Source organism: Gordionus sp. m RMFG-2023, chromosome 3 (genome assembly GCF_954871325.1).
Source record: "Gordionus sp. m RMFG-2023 chromosome 3, tfGorSpeb1-WG-v2, whole genome shotgun sequence".
Taxonomy (NCBI): Eukaryota; Metazoa; Nematomorpha; class Gordioida; order Chordodea; family Parachordodidae; genus Gordionus; species Gordionus sp. m RMFG-2023.
The window spans coordinates 25190530-25216383 of record NC_088777.1 but is presented as its reverse complement, the minus strand read 5'-3'; the positions used below and the strand labels follow the sequence as shown (position 1 = coordinate 25216383).

The 25854-nt window shown below is 25.6% G+C and overlaps 1 protein-coding gene across 5 annotated transcripts in view; it reads right to left on the bottom strand.

Annotated features, from left to right (window-relative positions):
- Positions 1-1702: 1702 nt before the first annotated feature.
- Positions 1703-25854, bottom strand: part of LOC135927629 (autophagy-related protein 16-1-like) — a 115373-nt gene continuing 91221 nt past the window's right edge. For 2 of the 5 annotated variants that reach the window (XM_065463743.1, XM_065463744.1), the window contains 5 exons: positions 18898-19018; positions 6376-6576; positions 5657-5777; positions 4825-4980; positions 1703-1825 (listed from right to left, as the gene is read on the bottom strand). In XM_065463743.1, coding sequence (XP_065319815.1) covers positions 1732-1825; positions 4825-4980; positions 5657-5777; positions 6376-6576; positions 18898-19018 — 693 coding nt within the window. In that variant the 3' untranslated portion in view covers positions 1703-1731. Of the gene's footprint in view, positions 1826-4811; positions 4981-5656; positions 5778-6375; positions 6577-18897; positions 19019-25854 lie in introns of all 5 variants that reach the window. The other 3 variants (XM_065463746.1, XM_065463747.1, XM_065463745.1) reach the window with 2 other exon arrangements.

Genomic DNA, 25854 nt, shown 5'->3' with positions numbered 1-25854 from the left:
CGTTTAACAACACTAAGTCGATACCCATAGTAAAATTGAAAATCGCAACATTTTCATTTCATACTTCGATACCTTAAAAGCGTTATTGTATGTGAGATGTGTATTGATATTTATTTAACGTCACTTCTTTCATTGCTCTCAGCAACTAGACTAAATACATCAATTCGTAAAGAAAGACTATGAATATCCACTAGTATGCCTCACTCGTAAGAGAAAGGGATAATATGATTTGCACAAAATAACAATGATACTTTTCTTTTTGATAATGTAATATTTTAAAATAGGTTTATAAATAGTTTAAAAAATAAAATTTTTAAATATAATTTTTAAATATAATATTTTTGGCAGAAGATTTTCAACTATTTAAATAATTCGAGTTCAATCAAAACTTTACTTTAAACAATAAACCTCAAGTCAAATTATTAGTACTTTATACATTTATATTTTGGTTGAATAAATAACTAAGAAATATAGAATTCATTTTAATTATATATATTTTTTTAAACAGATTCTAAATTGGCCCCATGTTTCTAGATTAAGCCTTCTTCCAAATACCGCTAATCACGAAGGGATATATTTATGTTTGATACATCATATTAATGGTAGAGTAAATATACCACATGCTTTCGGTGTTAGTTATAGGAACGCTTCTCTAAGAGATAAGGTTCTCGCGTCACAAATAACAAATTCTGAATATGGAATCATAATATTATTAGTTGTGATAGTTATGATGGTACTCTTATTGCTAGCGATAACAGCTTTAATCAAAAATCCAAAAAAGTAATAAATTATAATTAATATGTTATGTTAAATAAATATGTAAGATATCCCTTTTTATGGAGCATTCATTATGCAATTTATGGGTGGTGGAAAAATCCTGAAGAAAAAGAACATTTTAAACATTTACTTTTATTATACCCATATTTAAAAAGAATTCTTACCAATTCCACTGATAACAATATTATATCAACGCCTTTAAATTATAATCGTAAGAAAGAACCATTTTTAAGGATAGTGAAAGAAGCATCCCAGTTAGAAAAACAAGAAAAGGATAAAATAATTGAACTACCAAACTTTTCGGACTATGAAGATAGTGTTAATATTAAGACACCTATTTTATCTATAGATAGATCAGATTTGATTATACTGGAAGATGAGAGTATTTCTAAGTCTGAAATGGCAACTGCAGCTGAATTCTCTATAAAAAAAATTGACACTCAAAAGGTATTTTACAAATTTTTAAAACTAATTATATTATATTTTAATGCTAGTATGATATGCTGAATATATCGCCTATTAGATCAAATGCAATGACACGTCCTGAATTAAAAATATTTAATAGAGCTAGGAGAAGCCCCAAATTGAGACCTAGTCTTATTAAAAAAAGAGGAAACTCACAATATATACAAAATGATAATTTAATTATTTTAGATGAAGATATGCCTCTCACAACTTTTCAAGGCATGAATATTGATTTAAAGAATGACTTTAGATTATTGGATAGTATATTTAAAGTTAAGCCAATAGTAAATAAATTTAGTTTAATTGAACAAGCAAAAGCAAAAGAGTTTTTAAGGGAGCAACGCCATCATAAAAAAAACAATGAAAATCTTATGATTGATAAATAAAATTTTATTATATTTTACTTAATAAATAGTTTATAATGAATATAATAATACAAAATTATAATAAAATGAACTATCAAATATATTTCATATATTATTTAAATTATCATGACCAAACAGTTATTCTTTTTTTGTAATCGCATGTTATAAAAAAATTTCCAAATAAGCTCCATTTAGTGCACATTGTTGGGGCGTTTGTGCTAAAAAACAAGATATTATAAATTAATTATGCATAAAATAACATTTAAAATTTATAAATTACAATCAGGCCCGTACCGTTGCCGAAATTTGATGATTTTAAGGGCCACCAAATTTTGTTACTTGTTTGATTTTCTGAAAAAATGCAATTAATATTTTTAAAGAAATTAACCTTAACGACTAAAATAGTCAAAAATAAAATGATCATATTCTATAAAACCCCAAATTAAAGATCTAGTTGAAATATAATTAATTTTGTAAGGCCATATGTAAATTAAGGGTAAAAATATAATGATTTATAAAAATTAGATAGACCTATATTTTATTAATTTTTAAATCTGAATTTTGAAATAGATAATAGAATGTTTACACATAGTTTTCATTTAATACATAATCTTTATGGGTGTTTATACTTTAAATTGATCTTATCTAAATTGAGTTATTTTAATAGATTTGACCATTAGATGTGTAATTTAATATATATTATATACTAGTTTCAGAGCAAAAAATGATAAACTAGATTAATAAAAATACTGTTTTAGTGAACTGAATTGTTAGAAAGTACCATGATCTTTTATTTCATAGGCCATTAAAATGAAGAACAGGGAAATAAATTTAATATAGGTGCTGAGAAACGAAAAAGAAAGAAGCTGAATTTATTAATTTTCAAAAAGGGACTCTATTAAAACACTTAAAATAAAGGAAGGTACATCATGCGCCACATCTGAAATTGCAGAAATAATCGATATCGATAATGAACACATCGATATAATTAAATTTTTTAACGTATTACTCGATCAAGCGAAGATTTCTTTGAAAGAACGTTTAAACAGTTACCTTTCAAGGATGACTTTGGGTTTTTATTCGATATACCAATATTGGTAAATTCGACTGAAATGGAGCTAAAATATATTTATAGGTTAAATATTTTATTAACGGGTGAGGATTCGTTGGAAAACGATATTAATTTGTCTGATATATTACCTGAATTAAAATTTTAATAAATATATTGTGTAAGAGAACATAAATGTCCTCTAGAAATCTTGGGCTATATTTACACTAATAGGAATCCCTGCCAAATATATCTATTGTTTTGAGGGTTATTTTAATCATTCCAAATGTCGTGGTATAGATTGAAAGCAGATTCTGAAAGTTAAAACTAATCAAGACTTACTTAAGATCCTGCATGTAGTAAGAAAAATATCCCTATTTTAAATCGAAAATGGCATTGCATCGTTGTTAGATTGTACTGACTTAATATCCTCTTTAGCAAATATAATGATGAGGATAAATGTTTAAACATCTATTTTTTAATGATTATATAAAGCTGTGATTATATACATGGTCATGCAATATTAATTTTTAATATTCGTTACTCATAATAAATTTTACCATATTACATGCATAGTTTTTATTTTCAGACAGGCTTGTTAATCGATCTTTTTAAAAAGATCGAATCCCGATCACGATATTTTCAAAAATGAGGATCGAAATTCAGGATCGATCTTTTTTTTAAAAGGATCGCGATCACGATCCTTTTCTTATTTAAATTTCTAAATGAAATTTCTGATCAATGCAAAATTAACTAATATAAATATAAATTAAATATGGTATAAATTTATTGTAATTGAATAATATAATATAATTAGAATATATTTATTTATAATTAAAATTAGCCTTTAATTATAAAATTTTTTCCAAGTTATTATCATTAAACATCCACGTCTTTCAAATGTTTAGCTTTGCTAAATAAGCGCTCCACAGGAGCGCTTAATGGCAAAGGTGTGTTATATTCAATAAATATATTTTTTAAATTAACATAAGTATTATAATATTCATTGAATAATCATTTGAATAAAATATAAATATTAATGGGACGAGCATTTTGTGAAGAATTTTTTACAAAAAATAATCTATTTCATCCTTACATTCATTTGAAGCATCTGCATGTGGTTGATCCTGCATATTTCCAAATAGGCATTTAACCTTTCTTTTACCAATAGATTTTGTGGCAGATTAATATAAGGCCAATTTAGCTTAAATTTTGGGTGAATTATTGCTGCCAATATGTTACTGCCATCATACAATGAAGGAAATAATTAATTTATTATTAAATAAGTGTTCATTGATATAAATCAGGTATCTGCAAAATTTAGCCCTTATTAACACATCAATAGATATTTAATTAATTATTGTAAATAATTCTTATATGCATTTTGTTATGATCTTCACAAATAAATAATATTAGCTCTATTTTTAAAAGAATTATTTCTAAATTCCTTTTGAGGTTTACTAATCTTTGAAGAAGATATTTTGTTCTTACATAAAGAGAATTACTTCCAACCATTTCATATAAAGTAAAATACTTACACAAATTATGAAATGGTAAAAGATTCTCATTCACTTATATCTGATGTCACATCAATAATAGATGTATTATCTTCTAAATCTATAATGTAAGAAATTATTAAAACCTAGAATTTATTTATATTATATATATAATATAAAATAAATAAAACTTGTAGGCTCTAAATCTCGTTCTAGATAAAATATAGGAAATTGTTGAAATATAAATATGGTGGAATGAAAGTGGATAAAATGTGATAAAAAAAATATAATTTAATTTTCAAAATTTTTATTTTATTTATTGCTTTTTATAAGTAAAAATTAATTTTTAAAAGGAACGGGATGGAAAATTTAAAAAAATGATCTCGATCCCGATCAATTTAAGTTAGGATCAAAAATCCGGGAAAATTGACAAATTTAGGATCGAATCCAGGATCGGCGATCTTTTGATTCGATCCTTTAACAACTCTGTTTTCAGATTAGAAAAAATTTTCAAATAAGCTTAGATAAATTGGGTCGCCAAATTGGTCTACCCATGGACGTCAAAAGTCTCGGCACGGCGCTGATTATAATAAAAATATATCTTAGGATAATATTCAAAATTTATAATTTAAAAGTATAGATTTAAAAATAATTCCGAACCAACTGTTACTACTTGTTATCAGAATTGATTTTAAAGTGATTTCCATTGTAACAGTGCCAGATGTAAATTGATCCATCAAAATTTCCACAACTGACCATAGTATTGTCTGAACTAAAGCAGGAGCGGGTCCAATCAAAAGAAATGTGAAATCCATCCGCTTTCAAATTGCTATGTTAAAAATTAAGTGCAATTAACTTTTTCTTAAATATAACAGAGTCCTGCAAAATAAGATCTAGAAGAGGTTTGTAAAATTATTTTTTCTCAGCCCGATAATAAAATTCACAATAATTTTTTTTCTTCATAATCGAGGAGAAAAATTTTCAATTTCATTAAACTATTTTGAAAAATAAAAATAATGAGGATCCTCTATTACGAAAATGATTTATTTTATATATGCAAAAATTGATACTAATACTTGCGACAAAAATTTCTCGATGAAATTATCCTGATGAATAACATATATAAAATAAAAAAACAAAATCCTCTACGAGCAATAAAATCGTGATTATGATAATATTGAATACCTTGATTTTGTCATCATTTATTTCGAAATATAAATTGTCTAGATAATATCCATTCCAAATATAACATATAAAAATAAATTGGGAGATATTCTGCCTTAAAAGCGAGCCTAGGCCCATAAAAGAGTGGGAGGGCATATGGATAATTTTTTAAATCATAGCAACAAATTATAATAGTAACTGTCTAAACTCTATTTAATATGAGAAATATCCGTGGTAGATGGAATTGCAATATTTCACTGAGGATATCTACAACATTACAATAGCCCGGGTTTGAGAGCTCTGCAGGACTCTGACAAATAAATAAGAAATTATAATATTACGTTATGGATCTATTTTCATCATTGTCAAAATTCGATCCAAATTTGCTTTCAAAATTATTGAATCGTATGTCAAAAATCTTTAGGATGTCATCTCTACAACTAACTAGTATATTTGTTTGATCTGAAAATTAATATATTTACTAAACATTGAAAAATTTATAAGTGATTATAATTATTTCATGTAAAATCCTATAAAGTGATCAACATAAACTACAAGTTATATGATTATACTTGAATTAGTTATTTATCTTATAGTACTTTATAAAGATAAAGCTAATTAAAAGTAAGCACAACCTAGTCAATTAAGATTTTTTAAAAGGTTTATCTTCCTAGCCTGCAAACTAATCCATTCCAAGTTCATTATTTTTGACATTATTGATTCCACAAATTTAAAAATTGGTTATTCCTTTAATGGAATTCCCATTTTTATTCAATATCTCCTTTTTGAAATATCAAAAATTGTTTTGAAAGATTTTAATCTTATGACAATAGTTTATTTCCATATCTACGATCAAAAAAGGTATTTGACATGATTTATTTAAATTTTTCCCGTTTAATTTATTTTTTATTTCATATTTAATCTTTTTCCACAATTTATTTTATTATTTTAAATCCAATTTCCTCGCCCTCTCTGTTTTCGAAAGGTTTGATGGAAATTAATTTCAATATGTGTAAAATACCCACCATTTTTTGAAAGTTAGCATGTAAAAAAAACATACCATTATTCAAATCCACCGAGGTGATTTTATCAGCTAAAGATATTTCAAACACGGGAGTACTATTGCTAATAGATGATGTATTAATCCTCACATCCCAAATTCGAACTTTCTTATCTATGTGACCACTAATAATGCAATTCCCTCCTTTTTCTACAACTACTAAATCGTTACAACTTGATCCTGCAAATAAAGTTTTGATGCCTTGTTTTTATAAAGTTAATAATAGCAAAAATAAGCATATTTCAATCAGAGATCCTAACCGAAACGAATATCGGTTCGGATAAAAATAATGGTTCAAGGTTCAGGTTCTGTTCGTAAAAAATAAAATTATCGATTCGGTTCAAACAAACGTTTAAAAACCGCTTTGAACACTTTTATATTCAAATCTACATTCGAATTATGTATATACAAGAATATTTTTTTTAATTTCATAATTAAAATAAAAAATAATAAAACCTTCATTTTTATTAATTTCACATAAAATAATATATAATTTAAAAATATAACAAATAAATATCAATGATTAATTTTAATATGAACATTTACTTAAATTTTTTTTATTTTTCAAAATTCGTCTCACAAATTACATTATAAGTAGATAATATAAATTTAATTGTTGAAAAACATCTTTCCACAATAACTTGGGTAGCCGGCACTGCCAGTATGATATCAGATTTGATGTGTCATTTAAAGATCTGCAAAAGTAGGCCCGGCCCGAAAAAAATCGGGTTCGGTCTGGGTCAGGCCTAATATTTTAAGAAAATTCGGGCAGGGTCGAGTCGGGCCTTAGAAATTTGTTAAAATATTTTTAATTATCTTTATGTTGAATTTTTTATGTAAAATAAAAATATTTAATTTTATTTATAGAAACTAGACGACATATAAGATATATCGTTTATTTTGAGTAATTATAAAAATTAATTTCTATATTTAAATAAATTCGGGCCGGGCCGGTAAATTTTTTCAAAAAAAATCGGGGACAGGCAAAACTTTTTAAAAAAAATTTCGGGCCGGGACGGGCTGGAAAAATTAGGAGTGCCATTTATACTATATATGTAAATAATTTATATATTGGATTTAATTTTTCTCTAGGCATTATAATTTATAAGCTTAAAATATTTTGAAAAAATTGTAAAATAGCAATATACTAAAGTTTATAAAAATTAAGACTGACACTTATCAATCAAATGTGATTGATAATAATTTTTAAAACAATTCGAATATAATTAAAAATTTTACAATATACTTGTAATAACTTATTACTCTAACCGGTTCAGAGGCATTTTAGCGGTTCGGTTTAGGTTCGGCTAGAAATTTTTTAGCGGTATATGTTCGATAAAAAATACCGGTTTTTAGCTGTTTAATGATTTAGTTCAGGTTCGGTTTGGATCCCTAATTTCAAACATAGATTAAGCTGACTAAATTTAATTACAAAAAAGTTATAAAATTATAATATTATCCACTTGGATTATTCTCGCTGTCACGATTTATTAATTGCATAATAAAAAAAACTTTATTATAAATTTAGAAATCTTTCTTTCTTTGACATTTATTAGTCCAAAATTGTGAATTGTAATCAGCACTCTTTCGATTGAAGAATTTATACATTGGATCGGGTAAATTTATTATATATTTAAAAAAAAAATTAAACTTTGAAGTTCGGCCCGGAATTTTTTGAGCCGATAGGGATTTATTTTTCAATATTTCACCTCTGAATTTTTAATTATTGTTACTTTTAATAATTTTGACTGTATTTTGTTAAATTATTTCAGGGAAATTAAAAATATGAGCAGAAAATGAATATTAAACCCTCAGTTATATGATTTTTCAACTGATTAATTGATATAATTTAAATTTGTTCATTGAATTCTAAAATAAAAACTAAATACCAGTTCGCTTCACTAAAATCTTTCTCTCTATATGTTTCACAAAGAATAAGATTAGTTGGTAGAGCGCATTAAAGTGAACAGTAACGTTTAGATTAGCATTATTTTTTTCTGACGAGATTAGTGCATTTGCTACTTTGGGTTAATTATTTTTTTGATCATATTAAAGTGTAATTGTTCTCGCCGCTTCTACTTATATTATTTTACCCTTCCACTTTCTTACATACCCCCCCCCCTCCCCTATCCTCCTTAGTATAATATATTTTTCCCGTTAATTCAAAAGTAAATTTAAGCCCGCGTCATATTATATTTATCCCTTAGGTTTATTACGAAATACTAGCAAAGTTATGAAATCTTTGTTTTAGGTGATTTAAATACCCTGATTTTCCGCCAAAAATATAACATAAATAGAATCAACTATTTCTCCTATCTGTATCCAAAATATAGAGGCTTGAAATATTTATTGATTGAGTAATGTTTCTTTGACACTAATATAAACGCTATTGTTCACTCAGAGGCACTATGCCAACGAGTCGTACTCTCTGCGATACTGATTAAAGTGGAAATCTCAAAAATTCCTGAATCCATAAAAAGAGCCGATAAAATCGTTATCATGTAATAATTGTTAAAACCAGGGATTCAAACCGAAACAAATATAGGTTCGGTTCAGGTTCGGATAAAAATAACGGTTCAAGGTTCAGATTCGGTTCGTAAAAAATAAATATATCGGTTCGGTTCGAACTTCTAAAAACCGGTTTGAACATTTTTGTATTCAAATCTACATTCGAATTATGTATAGGGAGGGGGGTATATTTTTTTATTTTATCATTAAAATAAAAAACAAAATAAAAAACATACAAACCTTCATTTTTATTAATTGCAGATATAAAATAATATTTAAATTATAAATCATAAAAATAAATATCAATGATTAATTTTAATATGAACAATATTTAACTTTATTTACTTAAATTTTTTTTATTAGGAGGCACAATTAATATATTTTCATGATTTGTCTCACTCAAATTAAATCTATAAAGAGATAGCATAAATTTAATTGTTGAAAAAAACATCTTTCCACACTCACTTGGGTAGCTGACACTGTCAGTATGATATCAAACAATTTACATAATTCTGGGAATCGATTACTCTGATTTCGTTTAAAATATTCAGTTTTATTTAACCTAGGTTCTTTAGAATAATTAACTATAATATTTATTTCTTTGATTAAATTTTACCAAATACTTAAAACTTATTCTGCAACATTAGATTAAATATTTTGAGAATCTTAATTTTACCCACGGCTTCTATGGATCAAGAATTTTTTTAAAACCGCTATCATCGATTAATTTGAATGGTCTGCCATTAAAAGTGACCAACTCATTACAATCTTCGATTATTATTTTTTTATTTAGTTTTATTGATATTGTTTGTTCCTTTAATGCTTCTTCTATCGTCTGTTGACTTGATGATATCTTAAACTTTTTTATTTTATTAGGCTTTTGTTGTGATATTTTGTTAATTTTATCAAATTCTAGATGGTGGTTTTTTTTGTGACGCTAAAGAATTATGATGGCCTTTCATATTTATTTAACAATCAGTAATATTACATTTTGATGTGTCATTTATAATACTATATATAAATAATTTATATATTGGATTTATTTTCTCTAGGCATTATAATTTATAATCTTAAAATATTTAAAAAATACTATAAAATGGAGTTTATAAAAATTATGACTGACACTTAACAATCAAATGTGATTGATAATAATCTTTAAAACAATTCGAATATAATTAAAATTTTTGCAATATACTAGTAATAACTTACACATTATTTTATAGGCATAAAATCATGAGGCTCGAACCGGTTCAGAGACATTTTAGCGGTTCGGTTCAGGTTCGGCTAGAAATTATTTTAGCGGTTTAAGTTCGATAAAAAATATCAATTTTAGCAGCTTAACGTTTCGGCTCAGGTTAGGTTTGGATCCCTGGTTAAAACTCTCACACCTAAGAATTCCAAATAAAAAATCGTAGCGAATCCATTTTGATTTTTTATAAATTTTCGCCCTTATTGCAACTTTTTGGTGCGCATATATGAAGGTGTAAAACCATTCACAAATTCATTTATAAATTACACCTGACTATCTTCCAATAAAATATCAGAATATTAAATGCCTAATTTTCGTCTAAATTCACAAGCATGTCATAAGTCGAATTCCAAATAGAAACGAGGTCGAGTTGAGGTTTTTTGTTGGTAATTACAAGATTTTATTTAGTAATTTATTTAAAATAATTATACAAATTTTATCTCATTAAACGTACAATTAAGTACCGTTATAAGTAGTGTATTTAATTAGTAGAGTACGTCCGACCTCTCCCGACCATGATTAAAAGTCGTGGTCGAGTAACCCAACCAAAAAGTCGAATGACCAAAATAGTCGATTAACGCTAATATATTTATTTTTGGTAGAATATATTTATTTTTAAGAAACTAGGCACAATATATGTTTTATTTTGATTTTTTAAAAAATTTATTTTTATACCCACAAAGGAATAAAAAATCAAAATTTTTTTTTTCAGAATTTGTCATATTAATAATAACCAAAACGGGTCATATAAAAGAATGCCACAATTAAATAGTCAACTAAATTGGTCGACAATTAGTTGACTAATATGGATAATTGGATTAAAAGTCAATTTTTCGACTTAGACTTGAGTAGAGTTTTAGTCGACTAAAATTAGTCATTTAACAACACTAGATGTAAGAATTACACACGCTCTTTGTGTAATATCTTCCTTTATGTTCATTTCTTTTTATTATTGGAAAGTAATAAAGCATCCGATTCGAAAATGGATTGTTGAATATATAGAAAATTTGCTGTTTAATTATGACTTTTTAGATTACCAATTATATATTTGCGTTAAAAATTTTCTTTATAATTTTAATTATTAACTAAATCTGTTATGTATTTAAGATAATTAACCTTATATTTTTATCTGATATTTAAGAAAGATTTTATTTAAAATAATAAATAGTTTTTTTTTAATTACAAATTCAAGTCGAGATTTTAAAAAAAATAATAATATTTTCCTACTTACAATTAAGGTAAATATCAAAATGGCAGCCACTGAAATCATTAAGAGTCAAATTTAATTTACATAGATTAATAATATGTTGTTAAGGAGCGGCTCCTGTAGCGCCGCTACATTTTTACAAAAAACCTGGTTAAAAATCAGGAGCGGGAGCTAGCTCCTATGCTCTGTTAAATTTAATGTATAAATTAAATTATTTTTTAAATATTAATTAATCTATTTATTTGTTAATTAAAATTCAATAAAAATGAAATTTTATTTTATTTAATGCATTTAAATGTTGAAATTTTATATTGATTTTTCATCTAATCATTTAAAATATTAAACATCAAGTTTTTCTTTTTTTTTATATTGAAAATTTCTTGGAAAATCTTGTAAGTCATATTAATATTCATTTTATAGATATATGATAAAAAATGGTTTTTAAAATGAAAAACAAATCATGGGCTTTTACTTTATAACTCTCAAGAACGTAAATTTATTAAAGAATATAGCCAAGTAAATATTAATATAATCGTTATCTTATTGAAATAAATTTTAGGTTATGGAGCCTTTGGCAAAAGCCCTAAAATCCTTTAAGGGGAGCTTCATGTAGATAAGTTTCTTAACATCAATTTCTAAACTTACTTCAAAAATAAATGACTTAACAGATTTAGAGTTTTTTCAACCTCTTGTAGAGTCTCTTATAAGCGTTATTAATAAAAGGTTTATAATAAAAAATAAATTATTTATTTAAATGGCTATATTGCAGATTTTCAAATGTTTATAATGATGAAAATATCATTGCATCATTACTGCTATTATCCATCCAGCATTCAAATTAAATTGGGAATGGATAAAAAATGCATAAACAATGAAACTAAAATACAAATTAATTAATTTTTTAAGAAAACAAATTCCTGATGCAAAAATAGTTGCTAGTTCACGGGAACCCTGCATATGATTTGGAAGATTTTTTTTTAAATTCCATGAAATTGATCATCAGGAAGAAAATATATTGGACAAATATTTTTAAATAATGATATCAAAATTACTATTTTTGATAAATTTATTGAATTAAAAAATATTTTTATAAAATATAATACCCCGCTTTCCTCTAGTGTTCCTGTTTAGTATTGCTAAAAAAAATTTAAAGGGAAGAGGCGCGGATTTTAGATTCAAATTTAGAAAATTTATTAATTTAAAAGCTAATAAAAGATTATAAATATTTTGAAATATCATTTAATATAAATAAAAAAATTTTGATAAAAAAAATTGTTTGGTGTACTTTCAAAAAATGAAAATCAAGGAGCGGCTATGTGGCACTCCATTACTTAGAGCGGGAGTTAGCTACTTTTAAAAAGGAGCGTTAACAACTCTGAAGATATTTAAAATATAACAATTTTTAATATCTTCATAAAAGTGAAAAATAGGCTATGTATAAAATACTAGTAAACTTATGTACGCTTGATAGTCTGGGAAACAACGAAGCAATAAAAATACATATTATAATAAAATATTTTCACAACTAACTCAATATAATTATAGAAAGATATAGCTTTTACTAATATAAACAAAAAAATGTTGAAAGATGAATAGACTAGATAGAGAACCTACGAAAGTTAGCCATGGCATGTGATTTTAGAGATTACTTGAATACCGCATTAAGGGATAAATATATATTTGGACTAAAAACTTCCAAAAGATTATAAAGATTATTATCCATTTAGATATTTATAAAGCCATTCAAATAGCTACCGCCTTAAAAACAGCTACTAAATATATACAAAGAGATGAAATTACAATCGATCAATTAGAAAATGAACATAATAATATAAATAATAAAAAAACGTTAATGATAATAATACAGTCAAAACAATATAGTAATTATAACAGTAATACAAATAACAAACACAAAAAAATAAATCCATGCCATTCATGAGAGAGAAATCATAGATAATAGAATTAGCCATTCAAGAATGCAAAATATTACTCTAGGAATTAGTTCAGAATTAAGAATATCAGGATTATCTAGATTAAATCAACGATAAAATTTCTATAACCTGATTTTGAAAAAAAAAATTATATCTCTAATGGTATAAAATAATATCATTCATATAGTGTTTAATTATTTAACAAGAAAGTTAATATATAAATCTCCCATTATATTAGCTTTTACATTTAACGATAATTTAAATATTTTTAAAACTTACCATAATACAATTATACTAACAATTGTTATATATGAAGGGATTTGGAATCGAATTGAACAAAAAAATCTATTTTTTTAAAAATAAGCAGCTCTTCTTCTTTAAAATCCCATGCGAGCGCAGGAATATATGAGCATTCTTTTCAAGTCGAGTCTAATCATCAATTTTTCCTTTAATAAGCGGCACTTCATCTTTAGTAGCATACCAAAGATAAAGTCTTAAGTACCATATAATGCGAGGGCAAAAATTATACGGAACTACTTTCACGCTAGCTGGCAAAAAGCTGGTGCCCTTATTCTCTATCATGTAGGAATTAGCTCAGAATTATGAATATCAGAAGTATCTTTATTAAATCAAACAACGGTTAAATTTTGTAAAATAATATCATTTATATAGTATGTTTAATTATTTAACAAGGAAGTTATATATATATCTTCCATTATTAACTTTTACATTTAACGATAATTTAAATATTTTATTTATAGCCGTAAAACAATATAAAAACAGATAATATAAAATTATAAATAAAAGACAATTAAAATATAAAGTATTACTACAATTACAAATACATCAGAATCGGCCACATTGCTCGGGTATGTATTAAAAAATCAGCTAATTTTATTGATAAAGCAATAAACGGTTATAATGCAGAATTTATGGTAGATATAAAAATAAATGACAACGAGGTAAGAAAACAGATTGGAAAATCCAATTTATCGGCTTAGAATAAAATTTAGATGCTAAAACTCAAAATCTATACAGGTTCAAATATACCAATAGTAGCCATACTAGAGTAAAATTATTATATGTAGGACGAACGTTAGAACTACCTGTCATAATTACAAAAGAAAAATCTACTTGGAAGAAAATGGTTAATGAAATTATTAAAGATGACTGTAACAAAAAGCAAATATATAACATTAACATATAAAATGAATTTCCTCGATTCTTTAGAAAGAATTGGGATGTTTTAGAGACTTCAAATACATATGAACCAAATTTATGTAAAACCCGTGTGCCCTAAAAAAAAGTTGAAAAGTTAGACAGACTGTTACAAATAGGAGTAATAGAAAAAATTAATCATTCTCTTTATATTTCACCCATAGTGATTATTCAAAAGAAAAATAAGATGTTTCGAATATTTAGTGATTAAAAGAACTATAAATCAATATTAATTTGTACCCAATACCACGAATCTAAGATTATTAGCTAGTTTGGAAAAAGAAGAAAAATTTTCATTATTGAACCTATTTGAATTCCAAAATGAAAGAGGAGGAATTATAAAAATATCTGGTAATTAATATACATTGATAATTATTTAAGTATATTAGGTTACCATTTGGTATATCGTCCTACCCTGCAATATTTCAATGGGTTTCGATAGTTTATTAAAGGTTAAGGAGTAGCTTGTTATTTAGATGACATTATAGTAACAAGAAAAAATAGACAACATAAAATAAATTTTATAAAAGTACTAAAATGTTTTGCGAAAAATGGCATCAGGTTAAAGGTAGAAAAATGTAAATTTTTCAAAATAAATGTAGAGTACTTAGGACATAATTAATGGTATCATAACATCAAAAAATATTGAGTAGGTGAAAAAAGCACAAGAGCCAATAAACAAAACAATTACTACTTTTTATAGAAAATTTTGCAGATATGGCCAGGGTGTTATACTATTATAGTGCGAACGAACATATTGAGCGTATGCGTTTGGAGTACGTTTTTAATTTTAAAAAACGTAACGCATCCACTGTTTAAATTGAAGGTGATTTATTTTTTTTAAATAAAATGGAGAATTTTGGGGAAAATTAACAATTATTATCCTTTTTGTATTTATTAAAAAAGGGCGAACAACAAATCTATCAAGAAGGGAGGGAAAACCTCTAAAATATTTATCCAAAGTTATTTATTCTTGAAATATATTATTTTAAAAGGAGAACATCTCTTCTTTAGCTATACAAGGATGCGGTGAACAACTTTCTCCTATATTCTGAGCCTAATCTATGATGATATCAATCTTAAAGTGATAAACTGCAACAAGCAGATTAATGAGAGGATAGATTGTTTGTTTACCTTAAGGTAAAATAATTCAATTCAATTTAAAATAAAATTATTTAAATAAAAGGTATCTTATATCTGGAAGGCATTTAGTACAAGGATATCCAAATCCTGCATAGCTTAGTGATTCTCTGCTCAGCATCTCAGTTATAAGCATAGATTCTCTATTGTGTTGTTAGCTCTAAGAAATTACAATAGAAAATTTATATGGGAAGCAAAGTGATGGTTTTAGAAATAGCTCCTGTATAGAGGTTATATTATGTTCATTCTATATAATCATTTACTGATATTTATTTTCAATAATATATATAATATTCCATTATAATAATAGTAAAATTAATATATAGAAATTCTGAACCATACACTTGACTCACCTTATCCTAATACCATTTCCAGGATCTATTAAAGATATGCCATGGTAGCAGATGATGTTTTTCCATTGTCTTATCCCAAAAATAATTTATCGTTAGAGAAAAGAAAATATAATAGGAGTTATCACATGAACGTGTAAATATAATAAGTTTTGGAGGTATTGTTAATAAATTGGAGCTTCTTAATAGATCTATGGAATTGACATAGCTCATGATGAGATAATAGTCAAGACTATATGTCATCTACGCAACATCAAAATATCATTAAGGGAATACCTGATGTTTATGAGAAAGTATTAATATTTTGTTTTAAAAAATTATATTCTATAGATATAACATCTCTTTTAGCAGGGATAATAATTTATCATCTAATGAAGCAAGAAATATCAGAAATTTATTCAAGAACTTCTTAAATTTATAAATGATATTTTTTTTTTTTTAAATTATATACACATCTATAAATATATATATTTATTGGTTTATTTTACATTATATAAAAATTTATATTAATCTTGATATTTGAATAAAATAAATGATTAAAATTATATATCTTGTTATGCTAAATATAATTTGAATAGTGTGCTTATTTATATATAATTTACAAAAAATATAACAAAAGAGAGTATCTTATTTTTTTTTATTGAAGCTTACCTCACCAACACTGTGTTTATCTCAATCGTTACCAATACCCTAGGCATGTTCGGAAGTGATGCTAACCATAGGAAAAAAATGAGGCAGATCTCAGGGACCCCAATGAAGGATTTTACCTTCGTCAGCAGATTTTCCTGGAAATCTGCCGGTCCAATTTTTTAAGCATTCACTCTTCTCTAGGGTGATTTGAATCCTTTTTTTATAAATTTTTTTTTCTCAGTTCTTTTATATATATATTTTTTAATTCATTTTTAATATATGCTTATTTATTTTTTAATATATTTTTAATTATAATTTGTAAAAGAAAAATTTGTGAAAATTTAAAAAAAAATTAATTATTTGCTACTACATTTAATTACAACATATCATATCAGTAAATATTCAAATAATGTAATCCATGACCGGAAAAAAAAATATAAAAAAATAAAAATATTATTGATTAATTATTTTTTAAATTGTCTATGAAAAAATTTACATTTTAATAAAAATGGACACTAGAATATAAGAAAACTTTATTTTATAAAAATAGATTTACGAAAATTTCAAAATAAAATAATTTAGGAAATAATTTCATTAAATATCTCTAATGAGGTTTGATTATAAAGTGTATCTGTTGATGAATTTGGAGAAAATATTTCGATTGTGATATTTAAATCCTGTAATTTATCCATCAATGTATAATATAACCTTGAAACTTCACCTTTATAATAAAAATTTGTTTTTGTTGTTAATAGTTTCCATACTTTTTGTCATTGATTGGAGAAACAATCTTTAATATTGTTACATTTATAGATAAATTATTTTTTACTTGATTTCAGAAAACACCTTTTCAAATGAACTAACATTCTTTGATCAAACAATGCGTTTAATTTTAACCCACTTGCTTTTGATATAATTTCTTTGGGACTAAAATTATAACCAGCGCATTGATGACTCCATAAAGTTAAGTGTTTATACCATCTAAATAAAACTTTAGAACCAAAAGCTCATAATGCCTTGCCGATTTTGATTTTATTTAGTTGATCTTTGAAATATTTCCCATACTCCAAAATTATAATATCAATCAATATATTCTAAAATTATAGTAATATAAATTAATATATTAATTTATACTAATAATTTTGTATTTATTTTCGAATTTAAACACTTGCCTTCACATCATGCGTTTTATTTAATTAAAAATTTCCAAAAATTTTATTCTATTTTAGATGATCAGGAGCTCTTATTTCCTTTTATACTTCAAAAATATGAAGATAAATTTAAATCGATACTTGAGAATATAGTCAATAAGTTGTAAGCTAAACAAAAGTATTGATGCAATTTATCAACTCTCTTTACAAAAACTGGATGCTGTTGTCGTGTGGCGCTCCATCGATTATCTACTTTAGCAATGACGCACAGCAGTGTACAGACCTTAGTCATTAGTAATAGATAAATCAGATGAATGATTAAAAGCTTACTAGCTTGTTAAATAAATACCTTTTGACAAATAAGTAAGCAGTTGAGATATAATTGCTAACAGGTTAGGCTTAGACATATCTCTATCTCACATTGTAGAAGATAGGTAATGGTTGATTCAGAAGCTAAAAATCCACTCTTTTTCTTGTGAACGGATACAAATATATAAGGCAAGAAAAAATTAATCATTCAAGCCGATATTCCTTCTCATTATAAACTGCGAGATATTTCAGTTATTAATAATTCGCGCCATAATGGACATACTTTAACTATCTGTGACATTCGGAAACGCGTGTATTGGAATTTTTTGCTCAAAATAATTTATTTTTTTACTTATGTATGACATCTCAAATTCGATAAACAATTATTTTGTTTATCTTAATCAAATGAAAATAAAACATAAAAAGAGAGAAACATAACTTTAAATTGTAAGAATATGATTATATCTGTTTTAATTTTAAAGATATACAAATAATATATCAAAGAACCAAATTTAGTAAAAGATGCCCGGTCTGTTTATTAAAACGGTCAAAAAATAAGAATAATCTACAATTTAAAAATCACACAAGTCAACCATTAATATACAACAGTTAAATAATTTTCCCCAGTTTGATTAAAGGGCGTGTGTTCCTCTGCCTTAGGCCATTTTGGATTTTGGGCCTAATAAAAAAATTTATAATCAAATCTATAATTTCAATAATTAATTTAAACCAAATGTTTATTATAATAATTTTTAAGAAATTACATCAATCACGAGATAATCAGATATAGTAAATAGATATACTATAAATTATGACAATAAAAATTTACATGTTTTGTTATTAAGATCCCATGTTTTGATAGTCCTATCATAACTTCCCGATACCACTTTTGTTGAACCCTCCAAAAATTTGGCCGAAAGGACTTTACCACTATGACCAGTTAGTGTGTGCTTTAATAAAATAATTTTATAATCATAGTGTGAAACTTCTAACAATGTGACAAACCGATAGGTATAACGGTTTCATTTCATTTTGGTCATTTTTGTACAAATTTATTATCAGTTCATTTCGGTTTGGAAAATCTTATCCTTCTTTATGGTTTTTTATAATTGGAATTTTTAAAATTAATCATAATATATTTTATTAATTAACAATAATCTGATAAAAAATCTAAAAAACAGAAATAAAAACTAGACGAAAATATTTTAAAAACTTAAAACAAATATTAAAGAAAATAGGTTAAATTTTTATTGTATTTTAAAACAAAAACATGAATAAGAAATAACAAAGTATAACTTAGCTGAATAAAATTTTATAAGTAGACTGGTGTTATATAACAAAGTAAGCAACATAACATAGCAACATATAATTTTATAGGGTAGACAGTTCAGATACGTACACAGGGATTTGTTATGGGGAGGGAGGGGGGTAATTAATTTTAAAATAATTATTCTGTGTTATTTATGAATATCTTAAGTTTCAGAATTTATTAAGACCAATGACTATAAAATAAGTATAAAGAAATGATAGAATATAAATGTATATAATGCGTAAGAATGAATCACTATAAAATAATGGTTTGGAGACATTTTATCATAAGACAATCATAATAACACTTTATCAGGACGACATTTCATCACTCACTCAAATGATAACTCAACACTTTATCATGTGACACCTTATCACACGACATTTTATCATGATATACTTAAAACTGAATTTAATATATTTGAAAAGTTAAATTTTGATAATATTTGATTTGTGAGATCCGTCGGGATTGAAGGCAATATAATAGGTGAGATTTATTTTCTATGCCGCTGTAATGATCGATAAAGGGCTGACTTATTTGGCATAACTATCGAATTATATCATATTTAATGTGGACCAACGAGGGACTAGAATATTAACTTAATTTTAGTTCCAACTATGATATAGCTTATCTGGCATTAGATTTTGAAATGATGGGTATGATCAAGGGGGCTTATTTTGAGATTTATTATTGGCGTATCCCCAGCATATTAATTTATTTTAATTTGTTGTAAATTTCGTAAATTCATAATTTTGATATCGAAATTCTAACATTATAATTAATAAAAATATATTCTTTAATATATAACAATATAGAAAATTGAGCTATATGTAAAGAAAAATATGTTATTTAGTGCTGTAAAGTAACGTCAAAAAAGTAATGTCGTTACTTTTTTGAAGAAAAAGAATGCCATTCGTTACCTTATTCTAGAGGTGAGTAACGGTAACGCAAAACGTTACTTTAAATTTTTTCTTAAAAAAATATTAAAAAAAGAAAAATAAGCCGAGTTTTTAATTCATATCAACCACCATTCCTTCATTTTTATTTTAAATTCTCGTTGTTAAATTTTCAGTCGAATGTTAATCTAATTAATATTCAATCCAAATTCAAAGTAAATGTTAATAATAATATTATTATTCTATTTTATAATTTATTTTAAGAATAGATAATTTAACCCATCCATATTTTACATCAATAAAGAAAATTATGGTTAAGTCTTCTTTGTAAATGTAAATTATGTCCCAATGCAAATATTTCAACCTCAATGTCTAGTTCAAACTTAAAAAAGCATATGAAGGTAAAAAGATGAATTAGTATAATATTATTTTAAAAATTACATTAATAATAGAATATTAAATTATGGGTATGATAAAATAACCATTAAAGAAGCATTCTTTCATAATATTTTGAAAAGTTTAATCATCAAATTAAAATATAAGCTATTAAATTATATTATAGTATAGGGCTGGAAACCAACATTAAAAACCCAAGATTAACAAAAAAGATACTTGTTTTAGTATTGCTATTAGTTTAACTTCAAATTGTTAAAAAATTTAAAGTTTTGTTTAAATAAATATATATTTTTAAATAAATATATATTATAAATAAAACTATGAAATTGTTTTAGAGAACTGAACCTAGATATATTTCCTGATTCCTTTTTAAATGATAATTCTGAATTTTGAAAAAGATAAGAAATTGAAAAATTATATTTCGCAATCATAATTTCAATTTTTAATGTTTTCCTTGACAATAAGCTTAGTGAGGGATTAAAAAATGCGATTAAATTTTTAAAAAATTTATCTTTCAATTGTTGAAAAACCTAAGTTATTTTTAATAAAATTCAATAATTAGTATTTTAATTAAAAAATTTTAGACTGTATATTCCTCAAAAATTAAAAAGATTATTGAACATTTGAATAGTAATAACACTCATTGAGATGCAGAATACATCTACATCAAAGATAAAAACAGCACAATCAGCTGTTGATGAATTAATTTTTAATTTTGTAATTGAAGAATTACAAATATTTTCAATTGTAAAAAGTGCATTTATTAATATTATCAAAAAATTGCAGCCAACTAAAAATATGATGCCCAAGCCTACCCTCGTATTAAAAATTAACAAAGCATATGACACCATGGCAAAGAAATTAGTGGATTTATTGTGTATCCCAAAAATTGTCTGTACAACTATGGATTCTTTGTCATCTTATCATCGGTATATAAAATATATAATTTATAGATTGGTAATATTGTCTTTTAGAAAGGTTCTTATTTAGGGATGATGGCATACTACACTCATACATTCTTGAGAGGATTTCAGACAGTTTAGCTTGTAAAAGGCTATACCAAATAAAATACACATTTGATTATCTAGCAAAAATAATTTCTGAATTTTTTTTTACCACATAAGATACAAAATATAGTGACTAAATGCATTATAGACAATGCTAGAAATTATATAAAAGCTTTCAAGTAAAAAAAATATAATATATTTATTAAAAATTTATTAGAGTATATGAACAAGAGGAATCGGATGATGAAATAGTTCCTCCTCTGCCATTATTTGATCTATTTGAAGAACAAAATCCTAATGATAGTGTTGTATAACTTATCTAAGCATTATTCCTGTTCAGCACACACTTTAAATCTCATTGCAAGTGTTGACATTGAAAAGCCATGAAACGATTCCCTTTTAAAACCATCTCTAAAATTGTATTTTCTAATTTTAAGCTATTGTGGAGTAAAAATGAGCAATCTTCAAACTGTGCAGCGGGAGATATCTGATTAAACTGGTTATATCAAGATATAACTTTTTTTATAACACCGTGAAATTAATAGTAGCCTCATTAAGGAGGATTGAAAATTTGACGAATCTTGTCATAAATCTGAATTATAGAGATTTTCAGATAACGACAAACCGTTCATGGATAAATATTGTATGGTTAGTGCTAATTAAGAAATATGATATATATATGATTTTATAGGTTATGGATCCAATTGCTACAGCTCTTTCAATTTTAGAGAGCGAAGAAAAAACGCATTTGGGAAATCTCACTCCCACCATAACTATTATAATATTAAAAAAATGACTTTAAACAATTTCAGGTTTTGTAAGCCGCTTACACTGTGTGACAAGAAAAATGCGAGAAGAAAATAAAAACTAATTTTGGTGCAGAATTTGACGCTGAGTTCGAATCCGTTTTCCAAATTTTCCCTACACGTCAAGTTTTAAAAATATTACCGTATAAAGACAACTTTTCGAAATATCAAAAATGGTAAAATTTAGGTATTTATACGGATATATTTTAAAAAGTATCGAATAAAAATCCCTGAAAATTAATGATAGTGTTAAACTTATATTTCTTTATAAATTTACTAATTTTTATAATTTTTTATCGATCGGTTTTTGAGAAAAATGGTAAAGAATTTCGCTTTGGGGGTCTTAAGTTTTCAATTTAAATTACTATCAAAATTATTAACTTTAGAAGATAAATTTTATATAATTGTGCTTCAAATATGCTCAAATTCTAATTATGTTTTAAAAAGAACTCTATGCCATGAATATTCAACCAAAATCTGTCGGTACAGATATTTTCGAACTTTTTAATTTGTACACTTTTATTGAATTTTCTCTGCATAAAGCATTTTTAAAGCAAAATTAAGCTAATATTTATCTTTTTTAGTTGTATTTATTTAGTAATATTTTATGCATTTATGATCAATTTATACCAAAATCAGATATCTGTACTCACTTTTTTAATTTGTACTCTTTTTGAATTGAGCATTTTTGAAGCAAAATTCATTTAAAATGCAATAATTGGTAATTTTTTCATATTTTTTATTAATATTTATCTTTTTTTTAAGAATATTTGTTTTTTTAATCAATTTATATCAAAATATGATTTTCCAATGGAGTACCTTGAACCCGTAGTATGGGCAATAAATAATAATGCAAAATAACGAGTAGGAAGAAAGGAGAATTATTTTTTTTCGCGCTTAATTTTTCATAAACATTTAATTTCTTCCATTCATTTTTTTTAAAAATTGGATTTTAAATATTATTCAAATTCCCTCCTTGTATAATATTCTACAAAAAATTAATGCCGAGGTCCCCTTGTTTAAAGTGTGTCTCTAAATTTTGTTACATCTGTGCGGGCTATATATTGCACGCACAAAAATGTCCAATTTCTCCAATCATTCAAAGGATTTATGAAATTTATTACAATATTCCACTCTGCAATTTGGATAAACCATTTGCCCCTAATTACATATGTAAAACATGTTATAATTCTTTTAATTCATGGGTAAATGGAAAAAGGTCATATTTGCCTTATTCGAAACCTGCATTTTGGCACGTAGCAAGAAATCATTCGTGGGATTGTTATTTTTGCTCGATTAGTACATTTGGGTTTAACAAAAAAAATAAGAAGAAAATTCGTTATCCTGAAATTTCGTCGGTTGTTTATCCGGTAAAATATAATACGCATACAACAGTTCCTTTTTTTAATAGTTCGCAGCTGGAAAAATTACGTTGCCAGGACAATGACAATATTGATCTTGAGTATCATTCCGAAGAGGATTCGCCATTTATGTCACAAGAGCAACTAAATGACATAACCAGAAATTTACAACTTTCAAAAAGAAAGTCCGAATTTTTAGTCTCAAGGCTTAATGATTTTAAAATTTTAAAAAATGGAGTTCGAACTTCATACCGATTCTGTGGAGCATCGTTTAAAAATTTATTCTCTTACAAAATTTTTTTATACTATTCCAACAATCTAGGTCAACTTTTTTTACAACTTAATATTGAATTGGTGCCCGATGAATGGCGCTTGTTCATCGATTCAAGCAAAAACAGCTTGAAAGCAGTTTTGCTTCATAACGGAAATTATAAGCCATCAATTCCCATCGCCTATTCCAACTAGTTAAATGAATCATATGAAAATATGAAATATTTATTGTCAAAAATAAATTATTCCATTTACGAATTTAAGATATGCTGCGATCTCAAAATGATCGCAATCCTGACGGGCCTTCAGTTAGGTTACACCAAGCATTCGTGTTTTCTTTGTCTCTGGAATTCCAGAGAAACTCTAAAACATTATACAGTATCTGAATGGGAGGATCGTCCTAACGTTCTTGAAAAAAATCGCGTAAATATCCCTGTTGTTTTTAAAAATAAGATTATGTTGCCTCCGTTACACATAAAATTAGGACTAATCAAAAATTTTATCAAGAAATTGTCCGAGGGCCCCACGATATACCTTAGAAATTTTTTCCCCAAGCTTTCCCAAGCAAAAATAAAAGAGGGGATTTTAGTGGGCCCCCAAATAAGAAAACTCATGAATGACAGTTTTTTTTTAAGATGAATTGTTACTCATTGAATTAAAAGCATGGGAATCTTTTAAATGGATATGCAGATCGTTCCTTGGCAATCATAAATCAGCCCACTATCGTGAGAAAATTAATGATCTATTAACAAATTATAAGGAAATGGGATGCCGAATGTCCCTCAAAATCCATTTTCTTCATTCCCATAAAGATTTTTTTCCTGAAAACTTAGGTGCTGTGTCAGAAGAAATGGGGGACCGGTTCCATCAACAGATAGAAAATCTCGAAAAGTTTTAACACGGCAAGAATCGTATAAATATGTTGGCGGATGACTGCTGGAGTATCTTTTTTGAAGATAAATCATTTATATTCGCGGTAATATATTTAGATTTACCATTAAATGTTTTTAAATTCGATAAATTTTATGTTATTGTTTAATTTGTTTTAAATTCAATAAATTTATTGTATATTACAAGGTAAATCCTATATAATAATGAAGGAGGGGGTGGGACAACGGATCGATAAAAGGTTTATTAAAAGTAAAATATGAGATAGGTTAGCTTAGCATAATATATTTATTTAAATATGAAATATAACTATTCCATTTAAAATAAATTGTTTGGGAATCGTACCGTGTGCAGTGTAGCGAAGAGAACGAAAGCCACAATAAATAAATATATTAAATGTAAGCTATATTAAAAAAGATTTTATAAATAAAGGTAAATTTAAAAAATGAGCAGACTTAATTCCTTTATCCAAGACACATACCAGAATATTTTCTGATAAAGATAAAAAAATTTTAATGAGGAAATGAAAGAAGATCGATCTATTAAGCTTTTTCAAAATAAAGATAATTCTTCAAATATTTATAATAACACCGAATTAAAAATTTTATTTATTAAATATAATTCAACTCTCCCATCCTCTGCGCCAACTGAACGTGTGTTTAGCACGCGAAAGCTGTTTTGAGCACTAATAGCTCTTGTTTGTCTGATCAAGATTTTGTTAATCAATTGTTCCTAAATATAAATAAAAAATTGCTATAAAAAGATGTATCTTATAAATAATATATATTATTTTTGTAAAACTTTATTTATATTATATATTGTAGGAAAAAATTAAATATTTTATTTGTATATA